Genomic DNA, 19,467 nt, shown 5'->3' on the forward strand with positions numbered 1-19,467 from the left:
AAACCAGGACATTTATTTAAAATTACGAAAAGTGTTGGGACACCGAGACCGGAACTGTCTGGTGAAATCCGGGACGTCTGGTCCCCCTATCAATATAGCATTTCATAACAATCAATAAATCAATGCCCAGCCAGTGCTTTTAGGTAGGGAAGAAAAGTACTTTACTTTCAATGCAGTACTATACATACAAAATCAGAGGGCAGAAATAAGGTACATAATTATCAAGTCAGCAATCACTGTTTGAGTGAGTTAACAAATATTAGGGTGTTTCCAATGGTACTGTACAACAAGCATTGGCATAGCCAATAGGTCTTGCCTTTGGGACTTTATAAGTGTTTAGTTATCCTGCACAAAATCCTTGTAACAACATCAACTGTTGGACGGCTAAACACTTATAAGGTCCCAAAGGCAAGACCTATTGGCTATACCAATGCTTGTTTTCTTTGTTTTTGAGTGAAAGCCCCCATGCTGCGCTTTCACTTTAATGTTGGCCGCGTACCTTTCTTCAGACACGGTTTGTGTAAAGAAAGGGGTACAGCCTCTATGAATTAGAAAGCGCCGCATGGGCACCAGTAAACAAATTAAATAAATAAACAAGCGAGGCCGCTAAATGTGGACCAACCTGCTAAAATTAGTAAATAAACAAGCACAGCTCCTAAATGCGGCCTGCGCTGCTAAAATATATAAGAAAACTGCAGCTGCCATAGTTGAAGTGGATTGCCATTAGTAAACATTAAAATAAAAACAGCGGCGTGGTGTGAGGAAGTGGGTGGAATAAGGAAAGAGCATTAAATAAAATAGTGCTCACCAACTTGTAAAGGAGACCATGTAACGCCAGTAAACGGTCCAGTCGTTATGGGAGGTAACAAATGCAGACAATGTTGGTACCAAGGAGGACTAACAAGTCCAATAATGAATCGGAAGCTAGCGTTTGCGAAGGACAATGACGCAAGCCAATTACAAATATGGGTGGAGGGTTGGCGGGGCTTCGGTTTCATACTCCTCTAATGCATGCCTCGCAGCAGCGCATGCGCTGCCCAGGCCTACCTAAAATAGGGGGTTCAATAAACAGTAAAGGAAAAAATAAAAATGAAGACTGGCCATAATCTCAGACACTCAGGGACGCTCTTTTTCAGGCACATGTGTGCAGATCATCAGGCAAAATCTGGCTTCTCACAGGGCAGTAGAGTTGGTGCCGAAATGATCTAACCTAATCAGACGTGCCTTTCTGCTAACTATAGCAGCTAGGCCCTCTCAAGAGATTATAGCACAAATTATCGAAGTCCTTATTCTTTCTCCATGGTTTGTCAAAGGAAGTAACCAATGCAATCACCTTTGCTTACTACAGTAACCTATGTGATTCTGTGTATCAAAATGCCTGTCTCCAGGCATTCGTAATGTGTACTGGCTGTTGGCTCATAAATGCTGTTACACTTTAATTTATTGTGTTTGAGCATGCACATTCTCTCAAGGCAAAACGGCCAGTGCAAACACTCTCCAACCCCCTCCATCTCCCTTGGCTCCCGTTCTGGGGCTTGCCTAATAGCTCATGCAAAGTTACTTCAAAAGCTTTTCGTTATTATTTGCACGTTTGTGTTTCTTGCCTTGAACTGCACCCTTAGGGCAGCAGTGGGCGTGGCAGACATTGGTAGGTCCAATTTACTATTCAAACTCCTGTCCTAGAATACTTGGGGGTAAGAGCAGCTTTCCCCCCAAATACCCAGGGAGGCTTATTTAATATTCTAACTCTAGTCCTGGAACATTTGGGTCAAGTTATAAAATCCATAAGTATTTTTGGAAAGGGTCTAAAATTCGAAATTTTGAATTGGAGAAAGTGCCATCCTGATGATGGAGGTCCAGACAAAAAGCAAGCTTTGGCATAGCCAATAGGTCTCGCCTTTCTGACCTTATAAGTGTTTAGCCATGCACCACTTGATGTTGTTGCACCAAGGATATTGTGCTGGATAACTAAACACTTATAAGGTTCTCTTTGGGACATTATAAGTGTTAAGCCATGCAACAGTTGATGTTGTACCAAGGATATTGTGCCGCATAATTAAATACTTATAAGGTCCCAAAGGCGAGACCTATAGGCTATGCCAATGTTTGTTAAGAAGAGGAATCACGTTGGGTCCTTTCCAGTCATCTAGTAAAACACCTGACTGGATGGAAAATAAAAATAGCCTCTTGTTATATATCGTAGCAATAATGTCCAAAATGGACTTCAAGACCATCATAAGCACTGGTGTGGACAATTAAATGCCAGTGCAAGCACCAGAACCCACCAGCTCAAATTAAGCAATGCACACAGGAACAGCTCCTCATGACAAGAGGGCAGGGAGTGATGCCATGTGGCCTCAAGTCAGGTGTGAACTTATCTGCCAGTCCTGGCTTTATTAATCCAAAAGGACAATGCATGCTGGGACTTTGAGCCCATATTTACAATCTTAAATAAAACCACAAAGACCAGAATGCATTTTTCTTGGCAAGAATAGTGTACGGCTCGCAGATTTCCCCGCCTAGGACGAGGTCACTTGGTTGCTCCTGGGAGGTGGGCAGACTAGGCACAGTGAAGGCTGGAGGAACAGACAGCAAATAGGCAGAACCCAGGCATGAAGGGCACCGAGCAACTCAGAAAAGACTAAAGAACTACTCTGGGTCTGATGCATTGGCTTATTAATAGTGCAGCAGGTGCAGTGCCACCAGGGCCTTAGAGTGTGAGGGGCCTACCGCACGCCAGTATCCATGGCAACCTTGCCACACTACAGGGCCTGGAGCTGAGTAGGCAAATACTCACTTCGCCTGCAAAGGAAGGAAGCCATCTGGGGACATGAGGTCTGCCGGGAAAGGGACGCGATCCTTACGTTTGAGGAAATGCGGGCATGAGTCTTTGCTCCGTAAGAATAAGTTCACATGCCTGCTGAACCAGTAACCCCTGGCGCATTGTCTGGGAGCTGAGGAGGTGAGCGAGCCTCTGCAAACCACAGCGCTCGGCTTGCATTGAAGGATACCATTTAGCAGGCTGAATTACCTTGCTGTGCTCAAGGCGCTTGATCCTTAGTGTTTTGTTTGGTGACAGGATCATCTTGAAAATTTACAAGCCATCTGGAAGACGAGTCCTAGGGTGCATGCGTTGATGCGCAAGAAGAAAAAATACAAGAAGCGCGAGCAAGACGGAGAGGCGGAGCGAGGCACGCGCCCTTCTCTTTCAAAGCACACTCGTGCTTGTGGAGCGCCCCTGCGCTCTCCCGCAAGGTGTATGCCGCCACAAGCACGAGTATATGCTTCGAAAAAGAGTTGAACAATGGCTAAAGGTCTCCTATGTAGCGCATGCGTGCTACGTAGGCGAGACCTAACTAGGAAAACTGTATTATTCCTGGACGTGCAATGCACTTTCCTACTTTTAACACTGGCCTATGGCTTCTTATTTATGTTATTTGTATTGATACTTTTGTTACCTACAACCACAGCTTTACTATGCCACTCCTCTAAGCCCCCTTCTCTACTCTATGCCACTCCACTAACTTTTAGCCATGTTGAACACGCCACAGCTAGCTAAAACACTTTGGCAAAGCTAAAGGCTTGTATGTAGGCAAGACCTATTGTCTTAGCCAATGCTTGTTTTTCCAGTGGATGCAAGCCTGTCCAATCAAAATCTGTATTCAGGAAAGCCTACATTTGGGTGGAGTAAAACCCCCTTTGGCTTGTGCCTCTTAAAGCTGTTTTTCTGTTGATCACATATGGTCTGGCAACATTTGTGTTGATATATTTCCACCCCAGGACGAGTTCCAAGGGTGATTTCAGTTTCTTAAGCAAGCAGCATAGGCTACCAAGTTGCAGACGTGATGCCTAGTGTGTGAGGTTTAGTTTTTTTTTATTATTAAACCAGTGTTGTTTTTTTAAATGTGATATACACACTGCAGAATCCCGTTCTGTACAGTCCTTTAACAAAAAGATGTATCTATATAACCAGCTGGTTTTCTTCTTATTCCTAATTTTAGAGTCTCTTCACTTTACTTTAGAAATGGATGGAATATCTGCATTAAATTTAGCGAATGCACAGGTGACAGTGGACCCTGGTGCAACAGCTGAAGTTCCACGCGAATTGCCTCACATAGCTCTCTCCAAGTGAATTTAGGTAACAAAAAGTGAGGAGTTGGAGTGATGTAGCTACCAGCAAGCATGGGGGTGTAATCCACTTGTGGAGCATAGACTAGTAAAAGCTTTGCTATGTAATCCTTCGAATGTGTTTAGAATATAGTGTTCATTAGGGCAGCATAGAGGAGTGTTATTAGGTTTTATTTGTGTTTCTTTTCTTAAACCAAAAAAGACCCTAATTTTTTTTTGTAGTGGATGTTAAAAAGGGGCCTGTTCTGTTCTTAAAATTTTCTTGTTCACGTTATCAGAAAATAACCTGTGTACATTTTAGTCAAACTATAGTGTGTTGTTTACGTTTGGTATATTTCCACCAGTTCTTTTTCCTTTAACTTAAAAAGTAAACCTCATTTATACAGCTGTATTAACTTGTCATTCACTGAGTGACGATGGGGTCTTCGCGGAATAAACCTATAGCTGGTAAAATACTAATGATGAAAGAAACAGGGATGCAAAGAGTTTCCAATTCCAAAGACTGTGTGGTGCCTGAAATTTTAAATTGAATATTTTTTCCAGGAATTAATTGGGGCTATTTGATAACCACTGCAAGTCCTATTGGTATCCTCGGCTGACACTGCCACGCCCCACTGGTGTTTGCTTCTGCGACATTAAGTCTGACTGCAAAAACTCAGAATGAATCGTACAAACTGATTAGACTCTGTAAAAAACAAATAAGAACCGACCTGCATGGACATTTTCTTCTACAGCATCTACGGGCTGGAGGTCTTCAAATTCGGAATCCCAGAACTTTTCACTGACCCAGAATATAAGAAGGGATATAGTTACATCGAGACTAAACGTAGCAGTGACCTGATGGTCTTGACGGTTGAGACGGCCCACAGGAAGAATACAGAAGAATGTCATTAGCGTAGAGAGATCCTGTCCGACCAGTCCGGAGACCAATTCAGTCCACGGATAAGGGGGTCACCTCTAATCCACAGCGCCATGGGCTCCAACAACGGTGATAGGTGACAGCCCTGACTTGTACCCTTCCCCAACTCACAAATCTCCGATCTGGCACCGTTTACCGAGATGCAGGCCAGGGGCTTAGCATATATAAGACTCACCCAGGACATAATTCGTTGGCCAAAACCATACCTTTCCAGAGAAGCGAACAAAGACATACATTTTTTATTTACCATCACATGCACAAAAACCAAGCTTTACACTTCTTACAATGTTTTCATCCAGTACAGGGAGGACCTGGCCTGGCAGTTCGGGCTGGACTGTTCCCATTGGGTGCTGGGCCAAGACTGATTTGCATATGGCTGGGTCCAAACTGGAATAGGATGGTGAACAAAAAAACAATGGATTTGGGCTCAGATCTCTGTACTGGGGTGAATGCATGACATTGTTCTGCATTCTGGCCATTAATTGTTCCTTTTGTATTTGTCACCCCGAGTGGGACGGGTATGCCCAGACGTGGGTCCCGTGCTCTCCATGCCGCTGGAGTCAAGCTATCCTGGCTGATGAGGGCTGACAGCCCGAAACCGGTCCTAGGATTCTTGTTTCCAGTCCAGAGAGGGCCTGGCAATCCGGACTCGACTGTTTCCATTTGGAGCAGGGACAAGACTGATTTGCATATGCCTGGGTCCAAACTGGAATGGCATGGTGAGCAAAAAAATTATGGATTTATGCACACATCTCTGTACTGGGGCGAATGCATGATATTGTTCTGCATTGTGTCCATCAATTGTTCTTTATACATAATAAGAGGCCACAGAGTTGAAGGAGATAAGTGATTATCTCCAGAAACATTAGTGGTACCCTGTGTCAGATGTGGAGAGACAAATTAGAAGAACCCATGGAGACAGCAGAGGTAATCGCTGCCTTTCACAGGTTGAAAGTATATAAGGTTCTAGGGCCATATGGGTTCCCGGGAAAAATTTACAAATTGTTTTATGCCTCGCTTGCACCCATTCAGAGCATAATATTTAACAAGTTTGGCGACATCAGAAAGTAATGAAATCCATGAAAGTGGTGGCAATTGTTGTGATGCCCAAGCCAGTCATAGACTGGTCTATGTGTGCATCACATAGAGCAATCTCGCTGTTGAATGTAGACGTTCATTTATTCACCAGCATCCTTGCCGCCCAACTTCAGCAGGAGTTGCCAGAAGTTAGACGTGCTGGTCAATCTCTTACCAGAAAGACAGTGTGGGGAATACACCAAGAAAATCACCATATTGGAAGTATCAAGGCGAAACCACCTCTTTTCCCTTGACGCTGAAAAAGCAATGTGGATGAAGAGGGAGAGAGAGCGAGATCAATCAACAATCCTGTCGAAAGAAAATAATTTCTTCCAAACTCTTCTACTAAAAGAATACACAGCACAATTTCTATTTCAGTTGCTAATAAACTCCTTTTTGCAGCGTTAATCTTTCTGGATTCAATATGCTGTGCATATTCCGCAATCTGGTGGTTGGGTCCGGGATCGTAGTCTTTTTTTCTTTTTTTTTTTTCGTAGCCCAGGTGGGCGTCTATGTCCCACCATTTGGTGTACCTTCCGTGACATTGGCATGCTTCCTGCTGAAGCTCCCACCCTTGGGCGCCATCTTCAGATTCTTTTTTCCGCCATTGGGTCTGGATCGCTGCGTGAAGCTCCAGAAGTTTTGGAGGAGAAAAGAAGAAGATAAAGCCAATTTTCTACAGAAAAGGACTTGAGAAGACTAGGAGAAGAAGACCATCAAAGCCGGGGCGACGAAGGAAGAGAAGTAACTTGAAATCTTCGACGTCCGACGGGGAATGCGCGCACAGGGGGCCCCTTTAGCGCAGTAATGGACAATACACCCTTTAAATTCTACCGTAACTGCCACCACAAGTACGCGCAGAAGGACCAGCACCCGGTCTGCAACCTCTGTCTGCCAGTCGACCACGGGAGCAAGGAGTGCAATGCCTGCTCCGTCTTCACATCGAAGACACTGAGAATTCGAGAGAAGCAGAGGATAGCTCACCACACGATGCAGGCCAAGGGCCAGGCACCGTCGCTGTACGAACTAGGCCTCTCCACCGACGACGAGGACAACCTCGCCGAAGGTCCAGATGTCTCCACGGCCGCAGAGACCGATAAGAAAACATCAGACAAGGTAGGAGAGTCTACGACCCCGAAACCCTCGACAGGGCCTCGAAGGCCTGAGGCAGACAATCGAAAATCAGAGTCTAGAGCCTCGAAGGGAGCACAGGCGCAGAAAACCCGCGACGACCGAAGCTGCATCCTCCGAAAAACTGCCCAGCGGATCCTTCGAAAAGGACTCCCGAATGAGGAACCTCGAGGGAGAAGGAGCCGAAAACCACTTTGTCGCCGCCGCCGTCAAAGAGGGCGGCCGAAACGCTGGACGCTGAGCATGCTGCGCAGATGGAGAGGAAGAAAAGAAGGCTCGAGGCTGAGATGGAGAAAATCCTCCAGAGGAAGAAAGACTTCGAAGAAAAGATGAGAAGCTACAGGATCCCCTCGAAGCCCACGACGGCCGTCGCCGAGGTAGAGGAGCACGAGGAGTTCGACGCCGAAGAGCCGCCGAAAACTCCGGAGCCCTCGGAGCAGGGAGAAGAGGAAGACCTCTGTTACACAGAGGGGGAATATGGAGATCAGCGTTCGAGCTACGACTCTGGATCCTCGATGGCACAAGACCTGGACTGGCAGGACATCGATGCCAAAAACCCGGAGGAGGCTGTGGAGACATACCCCTCGAGGCCTTCGCCGCAAGATGACATTGGGGCTTACAATGAGGTCATCAAGAAGGCAGCAGCAGCTTATGGGGTTATATTTGAGGAAGAGAAGCCTAAAGCAGATTTCTTGCTGGAAATCTTGCTCCCCACGCAGACAAGAAGCCAGTTCCTCCCCATGCTGAAGAGTGCATTGGACCAAGGGAAGGAAGCGTTCAAGGACCCAGCGACTTGCAGATCCGTCACGCCAAGGACGGAGAAGAAGTACAAGTTCTCCCAGGACCCTCCCTACATCAAAGGGTCCGTCACAGCAGACTCAATTATCGCTGCAAAGGCAAGGAGAAGGGCCAACGTCCCGGCAACATCTGGGCCACCACCTGACAAGGAGAGCAGGAGAATGGACCTGATAGGCAAAAAAATCGAAAGAAACGCTGCAATGCACTGGCGGATGGCAAACTCCAAAGCTCTCCTGAACAGGCACCAATATCAACATTGGGACGAGGTGGGGCAATTGCTCAAACACCTCCCAGAACAATTCCAGTAGAGAGCCACACACCTCGTGGAAGAGGGAAAAAACATCGCAAACTCGTGCCTGAAGACCGCTTTGGACGGAGCAGAATCCTCCAGCAGACTGATGGCTATAGGGATCACAGAGAGAAGTCAAGCCTGGCTCAAGATCTCAGGCTTCAAGACAGAAGTTCAGAACAACATCCTGTACACTCCATACAAGGGGAAATCGCTGTTCGGCGCCCCGGTTGATGAGAAGCTCACCCAACTGAAGAAGGATAACGAGACCGCAAGGTCCATAGGGGCCCTGCAATTCAGAGGGATGAGAAGAGGCACTCCGGCAAGGAGGCCAAAAGGAAGAGGCGGTAGGTAACCAGACAGGAACATCGCACCAGCCGTTCCACCAAGGTCACCAGGGTGACAATCGGGGCCCGCAGGGCCAACAGAAGCAGACCTGGCACTACCAGAACAGGCACCAGTCCTTTTGCGGGAGAGGAAACTGGCGAGGCCAGAGAAGGAGAGGCGGTGAGCAAGCCCCCTCTAAGGGACTTCGCACGGAAGGATGTGCTAACCCACTCCAGCCCTCCGAGGGTAGAGCACAAAAAAGCAAAGGGGAGAGGGTTACACAGACGAGACACAAAAGAACATGTAACACCAGTGGGCGGCAGACTAAGATTTTTCCTCCAGGAATGGAGAAAAATAACCACAGACAAGTGGATATTCAACATCATACAGTTCGGATACTGCATAGAGTTGGGAAAAAGGCCGCCAGGCAGAAGACCAATGAAAAAAGAGCATTCTGGAAGGGAGCTAAGGCTGCTCCGAGAAGAAGCTCAGGAACTCCTCCGGAAGGAAGCCATTGAACCGGTCTCATTCAGAGAAAGGAACAGGGGAGTGTACTCCAACTACTTCCTGGTACCAAAAGTGGACGAAAGCCTAAGACCCATCCTGGACCTACGCTTCCTAAACAAACATATAAAGACTCTCAAATTCAAGATGACGTCCCTACAGGAGGTCATCCCACAAATGGATTTCATGTCCACCGTGGACCTCAAAGATGCATACCTGCACATACCAGTGAACAGGCAGCACAAGCACATGCTAAGATTCACAGTAGACCAGGATCACTACCAATTCACAACCCTGGCATTCGGTCTAAAGTCCGCTCCAAGGGTGTTCACAAAATGCCTCGCAGTAGTGGCCGCACATCTGCGAAGAGAGGGGATCCACGTGTACCCCTACCTGGACGATTGGCTGATAAAGGCGAACTCTCGCAAAACGTGCGAGGAACATACACAGCGAGTCATAAAAACGCTGCTGGACCTGGGATTCTCCATACACTGCGGAAAATCATCAATGGAGCCCGAGCAGGTGAAGATGTTCCTGGGGGCTCAGATCAGCACAATTCAATGCAGGGTGTTACCCAGCGAAAAGAGGACACTCAGCCTACTAAGGGAGACATGCCACTACCAGAATGGGCAGGAGGATCTAGTGGTTGTAACGCACGAAGTGCAGGAAGAGATGAGGTGGTGGACCAAGGAGAACATTACAATAGGGAAGCCTCTAACTCCACCAAATCCAAACAGTGACCATCACCACAGACTCATCCCAGAAGGGATGGGGCGCACACATGAACAGGCTCAGAGTGAGGGGTCTGTGGGCACCAGCGTATGCGGTCAGACACATCAATTACCTGGAACTGAAGACCGTGTTACTTGCCCTGAAGGCCTTCCAGAAACAGCTGTACAAACAGAAAGTGTTGATACAAACGGACAACACAACAACGATGTTCTACATCAACAAACAGGGAGGGACTCAGTCATTCCCTCTGTCCAGCCTAGCGCAAGAAATATGGAGATGGGCAATAACGGTGCTAAGATACCTCACGCACTTACTGAAACCCCAACTAAGCTCATTCTCGCTGAGGGTACACCTGGCAGCAATTTTAGCATACACATGGTGAGAGACTGGGAGAAGCTTCTTCACATCGCAGGTAGTAAAAAGATTCCTGGAAGGGGCAAAGAGAATAGCGCCACCAAAAAGGATGCCGCCGCCGGCATGGAACCTGAACGTGCTGCTGACAGAGCTCATGAAAGCACCTTTCGAACCCATCCACAAGGCATCACTGCAAATGCTGACAATGAAGGCGACCTTTCTGGTAGCAATCACCTCGCTACGCAGGGTGAGCGAGCTGCAGGCACTGACACTGCAAGAACCCTACATCCAGATACACATTGACAGGGTCGTGATGAGAACAGACCCGCACTTCATGCCAAAGGTGGTGTCAAGGTTCCACATGAATCAGAGTATTCAAATTCCTAGCTTCTTCCAGAAGCCCACGACAAGCGCTGAGAGGGCGCTTCACACTCTAGACGCAAGAAGGACAGTAATGCACTACATTGAAAGGATGAAAGAACACAGGAAGACAAAACAGTTGTTCGTGTCCTTCGCGAACAGTTTCCTGGGTAGACCAGTGACTAAGAACACCATCGCTCGATGGATCGCACAAACTATACAATTCTGCCACAAGCAAGCGGGGCAGGAGCTAACAGGAGGGGCACAAGCCCACTCGACCAGGAAGAAAGGAGCAACAATCGCCTTTCTGGCCAACACACCAATTCAGGACATATGCCTGGCGGCAACATGGGCTTCAGTGCACACGTTCACTAAGCACTATTGCGTGGATGTACAGATGAACAAGGAAGCACAAGTAGGACAAAGAGTGCTTCAACATATATTCAACAACCAACGCTCATCTTCCACCCAGCCGCCACAAAAGTAACAAAACCGCTACAAAATCCTATGCACAGCATAGTCAATCCAGAAAGATTTACGCTGCAAAACGAAACTTTTCTTACCTGTCGGTGTAGTTTTGCAGCTTGAAGATCTTTCTGGATTCACTAGCGAACCCACCCGCCTCCGCCAGAAAGATGAGGCTGGAGAAGAAGGTGGAAACAGATGGAATAGAAAGCAAGTTGAAGCTTACAAGATACATAAAAAGAATTACGTTGGAAAAAGGATTAACAAACATACCCATGGATTTGCTACGAGAACAGAAAAGAGAAAAAAAGAATCCGAAGATGGCGCCCAAGGGTGGGAGTTTCCGCAGGAAGCATGCTGATGTCTCAGAAGGTAAATGGTGGGATGTCGACGCCCACCTGGGCTACGAAAAAAGAAAAGAAAAAAAAGACTATGATTCCGAGCCCAACCACCAGATTGCGGAATATGCACAGCATAGTGAATCCAGAAAGATCTTCAAGCTGCAAAACTACACCGACGGGTAAGAAACTATTCGATATGGACTAATGAACAACCCAGAACTGCAGCCAAACAAAAGTACCAGTCCCCAAATTATTGCAGACTAAGGATCCCACATATTTGAAACCACCACATAGTTGCTTTACTACAATACTTCATAGAATGAGAAAAAAGGGAAACCAGCGCACAGTGGAGTGATTTGGATTCTTTGATCGCCTCAGTACCTCAGATTACAAGAGCCATATTAAAAGCAAGGGCTACGGTTGGCAGTGAAGTAAACTCTTACCACACCATCTCTTTCCAAATTACGCCTATGAATAGAGGCTTTAGCTGATACGAAATGGAGATACTGCAAATGTGTCATGGTGCCCTCTTTATTAATTGCTTAATGCAACCATTCAAAGACCTTAAGCTAGAAATATCCTCTCCAGAGAGTGAACACTTTGCTTATTTCAAAGTGACACTCTGGATCCTTCAACCTAGTATGTAATAGGGGGCATCTTCAACAATGAAAACACTGAAGAAATGGCTCACGAGCACCCACACTCAAACAAAAATTCCATTTATACATTTCTTTACCAGGACTGACGCATCCCTGAAACCTCGGCAGAGAAGGTGTATGGGCAAACTGGGAAAGACTTTCAAGAATAGGGAGTGGGAAAAAATATGCGCTTGAACCTGCATATCTGGTAAAGCTATTACATTACTGGTAAAAGACACCAGAGAGCACGGTGGAGTGGGACAAACAGAGCGACGGCAAGTGTTGGCAGGAATGCGGCACATTAGACACACTGGCACACCTTCTATGGCATTGCCCAAATAAAAAAAGTTATGCAACACCTCACACGTGGATCTACAAACAGCCTTTGAGATTCCCATAAAGCAAGACCTGCATGTCATCATTCTAGGCTTGCCCCACCCAGGACAGAGGACTTACAAGTCCCTCAGTGGCTAACAACTTGCCATAGCTCACACAGCAGCAATTCAGACAATACTTTGAAAGTGGAATACCCTGTTGCCTCCCTGTCATGGCGACTGGCTCCACAGAATGTTGAACATTCTTGCTATTGAGCATATTGCACAGCATTTACAGCAGCGATCCCAAACAATTGACCATGATTGGCCTCCATTTATGGCTACCTTATCCAAAGAATACTAGGAAATGAGCCACCTTAGATAACTTGAGTACTACAGATTAGTCCAAATTCTCAATCCTCACAGTTTAACAGCTCAACGAAAGACTAGACGTTACAGACAAGATCATGTGAACTACATAACTAGTCATCAGGGATATTCAGGCTCAAACTAACCTTTTCTGACAAGTGGGTGCATAACACATGGCAAGAACATATCCTCCGCACTTACAAAGGGAGGGTGTTTATTTGATCTCCGTATCATTTTGAACACAAGTTCCTCACCAGCGAGTGTTGTAGGTGATAGCATGTTTCCGGTAATCTGTAGCAGGTTTCATACTAAATTTCCTTGTCACCGACCTCTGGAGCAGTTTATTCATTTTTTTTCTTTTTGGCTTATCAAGTCTCATTTGGACACTGGAGCAGATGCAAGTGTTGGCTTTTGATGCACATATTTTAATGAAGGTTTTCCTAAAACGGAACTGTGGATCACATCCACAAGAGTAGCCAATTGAGACCTACAGAATTCCAGGCGGTGTTTGTTATGAACTGCTTCTAACGAAATGTATAGCTTTTGTGCAAGTATAATTTGGGCTGAAGATATTGTTATAATATGAAACTACTTTGTATATTGAATGTTTCATAGCCCAATTTTCATGTTTATAGATTGTCAAATCCAATAAGTCACACGTATCAGACCTGTTGGCTTTGCAATTGTGTTTTAGCCATTCTATATTACACCGTGGCTGCTGTTGAGTATGGTTTAAAAGATAGAATTTTCTATGATACAGCTGCTGCATCACTTTGTAGGTGCACACTTGTCTTCAACATGTTCCTGCGTGTCTTCAAATGGACCAAACTCCTTTCCCACTAAACCTTTGGTGCTTTTAACCAGAGTAAATTGCTAACTTTTTCCAGACTGGGAAGAGGTTGCAGAGGAGTTGGTGACTATCATTAAACGTTTTTGGTTGTTGGCAATTCACCCTTGAAATTGCCACTTCACACTTTCTTCCAATCTGTGAGTAGATTTGCATACACAAGCCCTAATCTGAATAAATTATTTTAGGAGTGCAAAACGAACCGTTTCTCATGTAAGCCAAACCAACCTTTGTAAATAGTTTAAAGATTTTGACACTTCCTATTTTCTCTATAGAAAGATCTTTTTGAGCTTATCTAGATTTTAAATGACCACAGTCTAATTTATTTACAGTAACGTTTTGTGAATGCCTAATAGTAAATTTGTTGGCAGTACACCAGATGCGTGCTGAGAAAGTAAAGTAAGAAAAGGAGCGATGATATAATCGGAGAGATTTTCTTTCTGTAACTTCGGAAATCTAAACTATGACTTAATAGAAGTTATTTCCGTCGTAGCCCTGATGAGATCAGAAAGCTGACCTCAACGGATCCATTCCTCAACTGAGCCTCTGCATCCACAAACTCCGAAGATTTAGAAAGTTGAGCTAAATGGATCCATGTTTCACTTTTAGTCTGGCATAATCTGCAAGGTGGTATAATCGCAGCCTTGCTCGAATGGAAATAGTACCCTAATCTAAGACTTGGCATAATATGAGGAAAAACTCAACCATAATTTTCTAATTCGCTCCACCGCATCGCATCAAAGATGGTGTTTAATATATTATTTATGTATTACATTTTTACTGAAATCAGTACTTTAACGCATTTCGTCCATTGGACAAGTAGATATGTTATAAAAATCTACACCCCTGACTTGTGAAACTACTCGGGGTGCATTTTTTATTGTTGCTGATCATCCCCACCCCTATGCTAATAGATAACTGGAAGAGAATCCTCAGTATGCAAATGGTGTGATTTTGCCATGTGTAGTTTTGGCCAAGAGACTGTTTTCTTGTTCCATTTCCTAAAGGGACAGAAATGGCGACAGCAGGAAACTTGGATAATGTGCTGAGGGTCAATAGGTTTCATTCATTGTAACTGCTCTTCTGGGTGCACGACCAAAGTTCTTTACCATTTGAATACATGATTTCTAGGCTGAACTACCCTGGAAATTTGAAGGAATGCTGCTCTCCTCCCGCCCCTCTCTCCCCCCCCCCCCCCCCCCCCAACATTTTCCTTGATGAGAAAAGGTCTTTTACAGTAATATGTAGTGCTCAGTGGCTGAAGTAAAAAAAAATTCTCTCATCATTGCTATTGCTTCCACTACATCTTTCATAGACTTGCAGGTGGCTGTCACATTGTGAGACTTTGCAGTGGGTGTTATTGCCCACGCTGGTAGTATTTTCTGATGTGCAATCTCGCCCCCATCCAAATATTTTCCATGATAATGCTCCCAAGCAAATTGTAGCCTAAGCTCTAGCCCAGCTGTGATGACTTGTTAGTTGTACAGGGAGAGCTAAATCCAAGTGAGAATTACAGGATAGCCATCCCACCTTCTATGAAGTGCTTGCATTGCAATTGATGAGGAACTATTTTATATCTCGGAAGAGCGTTTAATTGCAAAGCATTACATTATTTTTCTTGTAGATGTTGTGTTTGTAGCACACTGCATCAGACTTTTTTTTACCTTAATAACCATTGCTTACAAGCATTACGAAAATGTTACATTATTGGTGGATATCCTTAACATCTGGCATGGATCCTCTCTTCTAGGAGCTATGTGGGACATTGTTGCTCTTGCCTGTTAATCACTTGTGTTACAATGGCTAGTGTAAGTCTTCCTGTAGAAATCTCACTCCCCCCCCCCCCCCCCCCCCCCCCACACACCCAATATTAAATCCCCTTGTTACTTGCGATTTTATTTAGAGCATACATCTTTTAGAGAGAGGTTGGTAAATGGACAATTATCAAACTATCTAGAGTCCAACGATCTGCTAGACTCCTCACAAACCGGTTTCAGGGCCTCTAACAGCACAGAGGCAACGCTACTGCCAGTCCTGGACAATATCGGATTGCGGACCAATCAGGGAGGAGCTGTAGCCCTGATACTGTTGGATCTGTCTGCAGCGTTCGACACGGTCTCACACAACAGACTGTTGGAAATCCTATACACAAAGGTAACCCACTCTAAAGCCTTAAAGTGGCTCAGCTCGTTCCTAGGCAAGAGAACACAAACAGTTCAATTAGAGTAATTTCCTATCCAATCTAGTGCCATCGGCTGTGGTGTCCCACAGAAGACCTCTCTAATTCCCACATTATTTAATGCCTATGTGTCATCTTTGCCGAAAATTAGGGGAAAAAAGGGAACTCCACATTTTCTCCTATGCAGACGACACACAGCTGATGGTATCCCTTGAGGAAAGACCGGATCGTTCCAAAATAAAAATGCACACCTGCCTCTCAGAGATGGCACAATGGATGTCTGAGCATTGTTTGAAACTAAATGCACGGAAATCAGAAATCCCGCTCTTCCGAGAAGCCAACATAATCTGGGATGCCACATGGTGGCCTCAAACCCTTGGAGAGCCCAGCTCCCAAGCAATGTGCGAGAAACCTAGGCCTCCTCATTGATAACACCCTTTCCATGAAGGACCATGTCTGCGGAAGAGGTTTTGCCACTCTGAAATTGCTAACCAGACTTTTCCCCTGGATCCCACTGGACTGCAGAAGAACGGTTACTTAGGCCTTGCTTATAAGTCAGCTGGACTATGGAAACTCCTTATTTGTAGGCATGGCTGAGTTTTTTCACACTGCTGCAAGTGCTTCAAACCGCCGCAGCCAAATTAGTATGCAATAAAAGCAGACTGAGCTCAGCATCAATGTGCATAAAATATCTTTATTGGCTACCTTTGTGGCAAAAAGCAGTATTTAAACTACTCAGTCATGCACATAAAGCACTGTATCAAAGTGGTCCCAGAATATTACAGAATAAAATTGAATTCTATGTCCCCACAGGGAGCATACAGTCATTCTATCAAGCGCTGGCCAGGACAAAGCATATCAAGAAAGAAAGGGAGGGCAGGAGGGTGCTCCATTTTCATACCTGGCGGCTAAGAAATGGAATGAACTCCCCTTAGACTTACGCCTCACAACCAACTACCCAGCATTTAGGAAAAAAGAGGTTAAACTTATCTGTTCCCTAAGGACTAATATCCAACAGATTTCCCAACCCACCAGCAGCCCTACCACGACCTCTCGCTATTCAGCGCCGTGATATCCCTTGGGATGACTGATGCGCTCTATAAATAAATATTGACCCTTTATTTTAATCTTGTTACCTGTACACTTGCTTTCTGAAGCAGAGATTTCACTTTCGTCTGTGGTTAAAGAGGTGTGTGTGTGTGAGTGTAGTTGATTTTTTAACTAGACTTGTATCGAAGAATGTCTTTAGATTGCCTCATCAAAAGTGCATTTCAGAATTTGCAGGTTTATTGGTTTCGCAAAATTTCATTGCACAGTACTGGTTTTAGAATAGTCTTTCAACTGCCATCATATGTCTCTGGCTTGCTCTGAATTTCTCAAGTACGTAGTATCTCACTTTGAAATTAATGCTGTGGCATACCTATTTAATGCTTTTGGACTATACAGTTTACCAGAATAAGATTTGTAAATAATTCCAATATATTTTTTGTAAGTGTTTAGAATCTGTTCATATTACTTTAATTTACATATGTATTAAAATATTATATTACCTAACACATGCAAATTAAAAATGTTTTTTAAATGACCAAAGGGTTATTAATGAGAATCTGTTATTACGGTCACCTGAGAACTTTTTTTATTTGTTAATTAATCTTCTCATTGGTTGTGGTGATGTTGGTATAATTTCTACTGTATTGGATATTCACTTTGCCTAGTGTATCTTTTTCATGTTGAATCAAAAGAAATTGTAGCAACGTTTAGAGAAATTGCTAAAATCGAATCTTTAAGTGTTGTCTCCTTGTGTTTTTTAGGTTTAAATTATGTTCCAACTTCCTGTCAACAACCTTGGCAGTTTAAGAAAAGCCAGGAAAACTGTGAAAAAAATATTAAGTGACATTGGCTTGGAGTACTGTAAGGAACATATCGAGGCAAGTATAATGTCAGATACAGCTGAAAAATAATACGTTCATCAAGTTCATTGTATTGAATCGGTTACTTTACATCTGATGAGCTAGTTTATCGGCAAACATATTACATTCTCTTTTTTTATTTTTTTAAACCTGTGCGTATGGGATGTATATTTTATTCTAACTACTTACAGATCACAGGGACAGTTTTTTTTTAATTTTAGGGACGCTGGTAGAGCCTTACATTATAAATGCAAACATATTCCTTTACATGGTAACATAAGGTGAGAATATTTTGGTTCACTGCCCTCTCATACCCAAGCTGGATTAGTATTACTAGAATCATTTGAAGCAAATATGATCAAAGATGCTCTGAGATTTTTATAGACACTCAAGAGGATGTACCAGTGTTTGTTTGGGCTGTCGATATTTTACCATTAAACTACGGTTACAGAAATGTATGTTCTTTCTGCTTCCTCACAGACATCATAGAGTGAAGAAAGGTGCATTTCATATATTCTATTGTCCAAGAATTGGATGCTAAATGGATTACTAAATGTTTGATTTGTTTATAGTAACGTAGGTTTGCATTATCATACTGTTACAACAAACATTAATATCAAGTTTATAAAGTGTCAGAAATATAAAAAAAAAATAAAGCAATTTTGTGAAATATTGATCATTGGGCTCATAAATGATTTGTCATATTAAAACCAAATGACGCTCCCCATCCTTTGCAGTCTATTTTTTTTAATGGGCGTACGCCTAGGCCTAACTTTCTTCACACCTGAACATACTTTTTAAAGTTTTCTGTACACTGCAAACAACTGGCAAAACACAGCAGAAAGGAGCATGATGACATGAAGTAAATTGTAAATAGCAGGGTTAACACATTAGTTGGTGCCATTTATTTGGTGCTGCCATCTGACTTGTACATCAGAGTCCGATATTATTTTGTTTTTATTTCTGGCTGCTAAGGTTGTGGTTTTCCTAATACCTCGACCTGTCCATAATTTCATTCCTTTTGTGCAATTTGAATTTTATGTTGAGCATGGCTATGGTTCTCATGAAGTGAATAAATAAAGAGCTAAAATAAAAACGCCATAGTTTGTTGCAATACTGTGTGTCCTTTCTGTCCCAAGTTAATCTTTTTTTGTACAAGTGCAGGGGTTTAAGAAGTGCCTATGCAATCATAAGAAATGTCTTAACAAGGGTGGCCTTATGCCACCTGTAGGTGTAATCTTCAAAGTTAAGGATTGAAGAAAGCAATTCCTTTAAAGCCTTTATGTTTGTGCCTTGTGCCACAATAAAGGTTAGTCCTTTAGATTTTATCTTCATTATATATAGACCCATACTAAAAACGGAAAGAAATCGGCTTATCTCAATATGGTTAACAAACTACGGAAAATTGAACCAGTTTTTATTCCATTAACCATAGCACAAGCCATGTATCCTTGCTGTGACCTGTATGAATTAATCTTTAACTATAACCTGGTTATGTTCCCACTGCAGTTAGTCTGCAGTATATAACACGAGGTGTTAAAATGTTTTTTGATAAATAAACTCGATTTTAGGGGTGATGTGGCTCCAAACATTCTTTCCATATGAGATTGAACAGTGGTGTTGATTTCTCTTAAAATGTCTTATGTTGTAATATTGCTTTTCCATCTGAGCTAGATTTGCCATATTCAGGAGTGATTTATAAGTCTGGGCGGTGAACTCTGCTTGCGGAGATTTCCACAAAACTCCATTTTTTTTTATCCTCGCTCGCATTTGTCAATGTCAAGG

At 43.9% G+C, this 19,467-nt stretch overlaps 1 protein-coding gene across 1 annotated transcript in view; it reads left to right on the forward strand.

The window, feature by feature from the left end:
• Positions 1-19,467, forward strand: part of ADNP (activity dependent neuroprotector homeobox) — a 167,753-nt gene that overhangs the window by 77,967 nt on the left and 70,319 nt on the right. Inside the window, exon 2 of the mRNA XM_086932458.1 lies at positions 17,584-17,700. Coding sequence (XP_086788584.1) covers positions 17,593-17,700 — 108 coding nt within the window. The 5' untranslated portion in view covers positions 17,584-17,592. The remainder of the gene's footprint in view (positions 1-17,583; positions 17,701-19,467) is intronic.

This window comes from Lissotriton vulgaris, chromosome 7 (assembly GCF_964263255.1).
Source record: "Lissotriton vulgaris chromosome 7, aLisVul1.2, whole genome shotgun sequence".
NCBI classification, from domain to species: Eukaryota; Metazoa; Chordata; class Amphibia; order Caudata; family Salamandridae; genus Lissotriton; species Lissotriton vulgaris.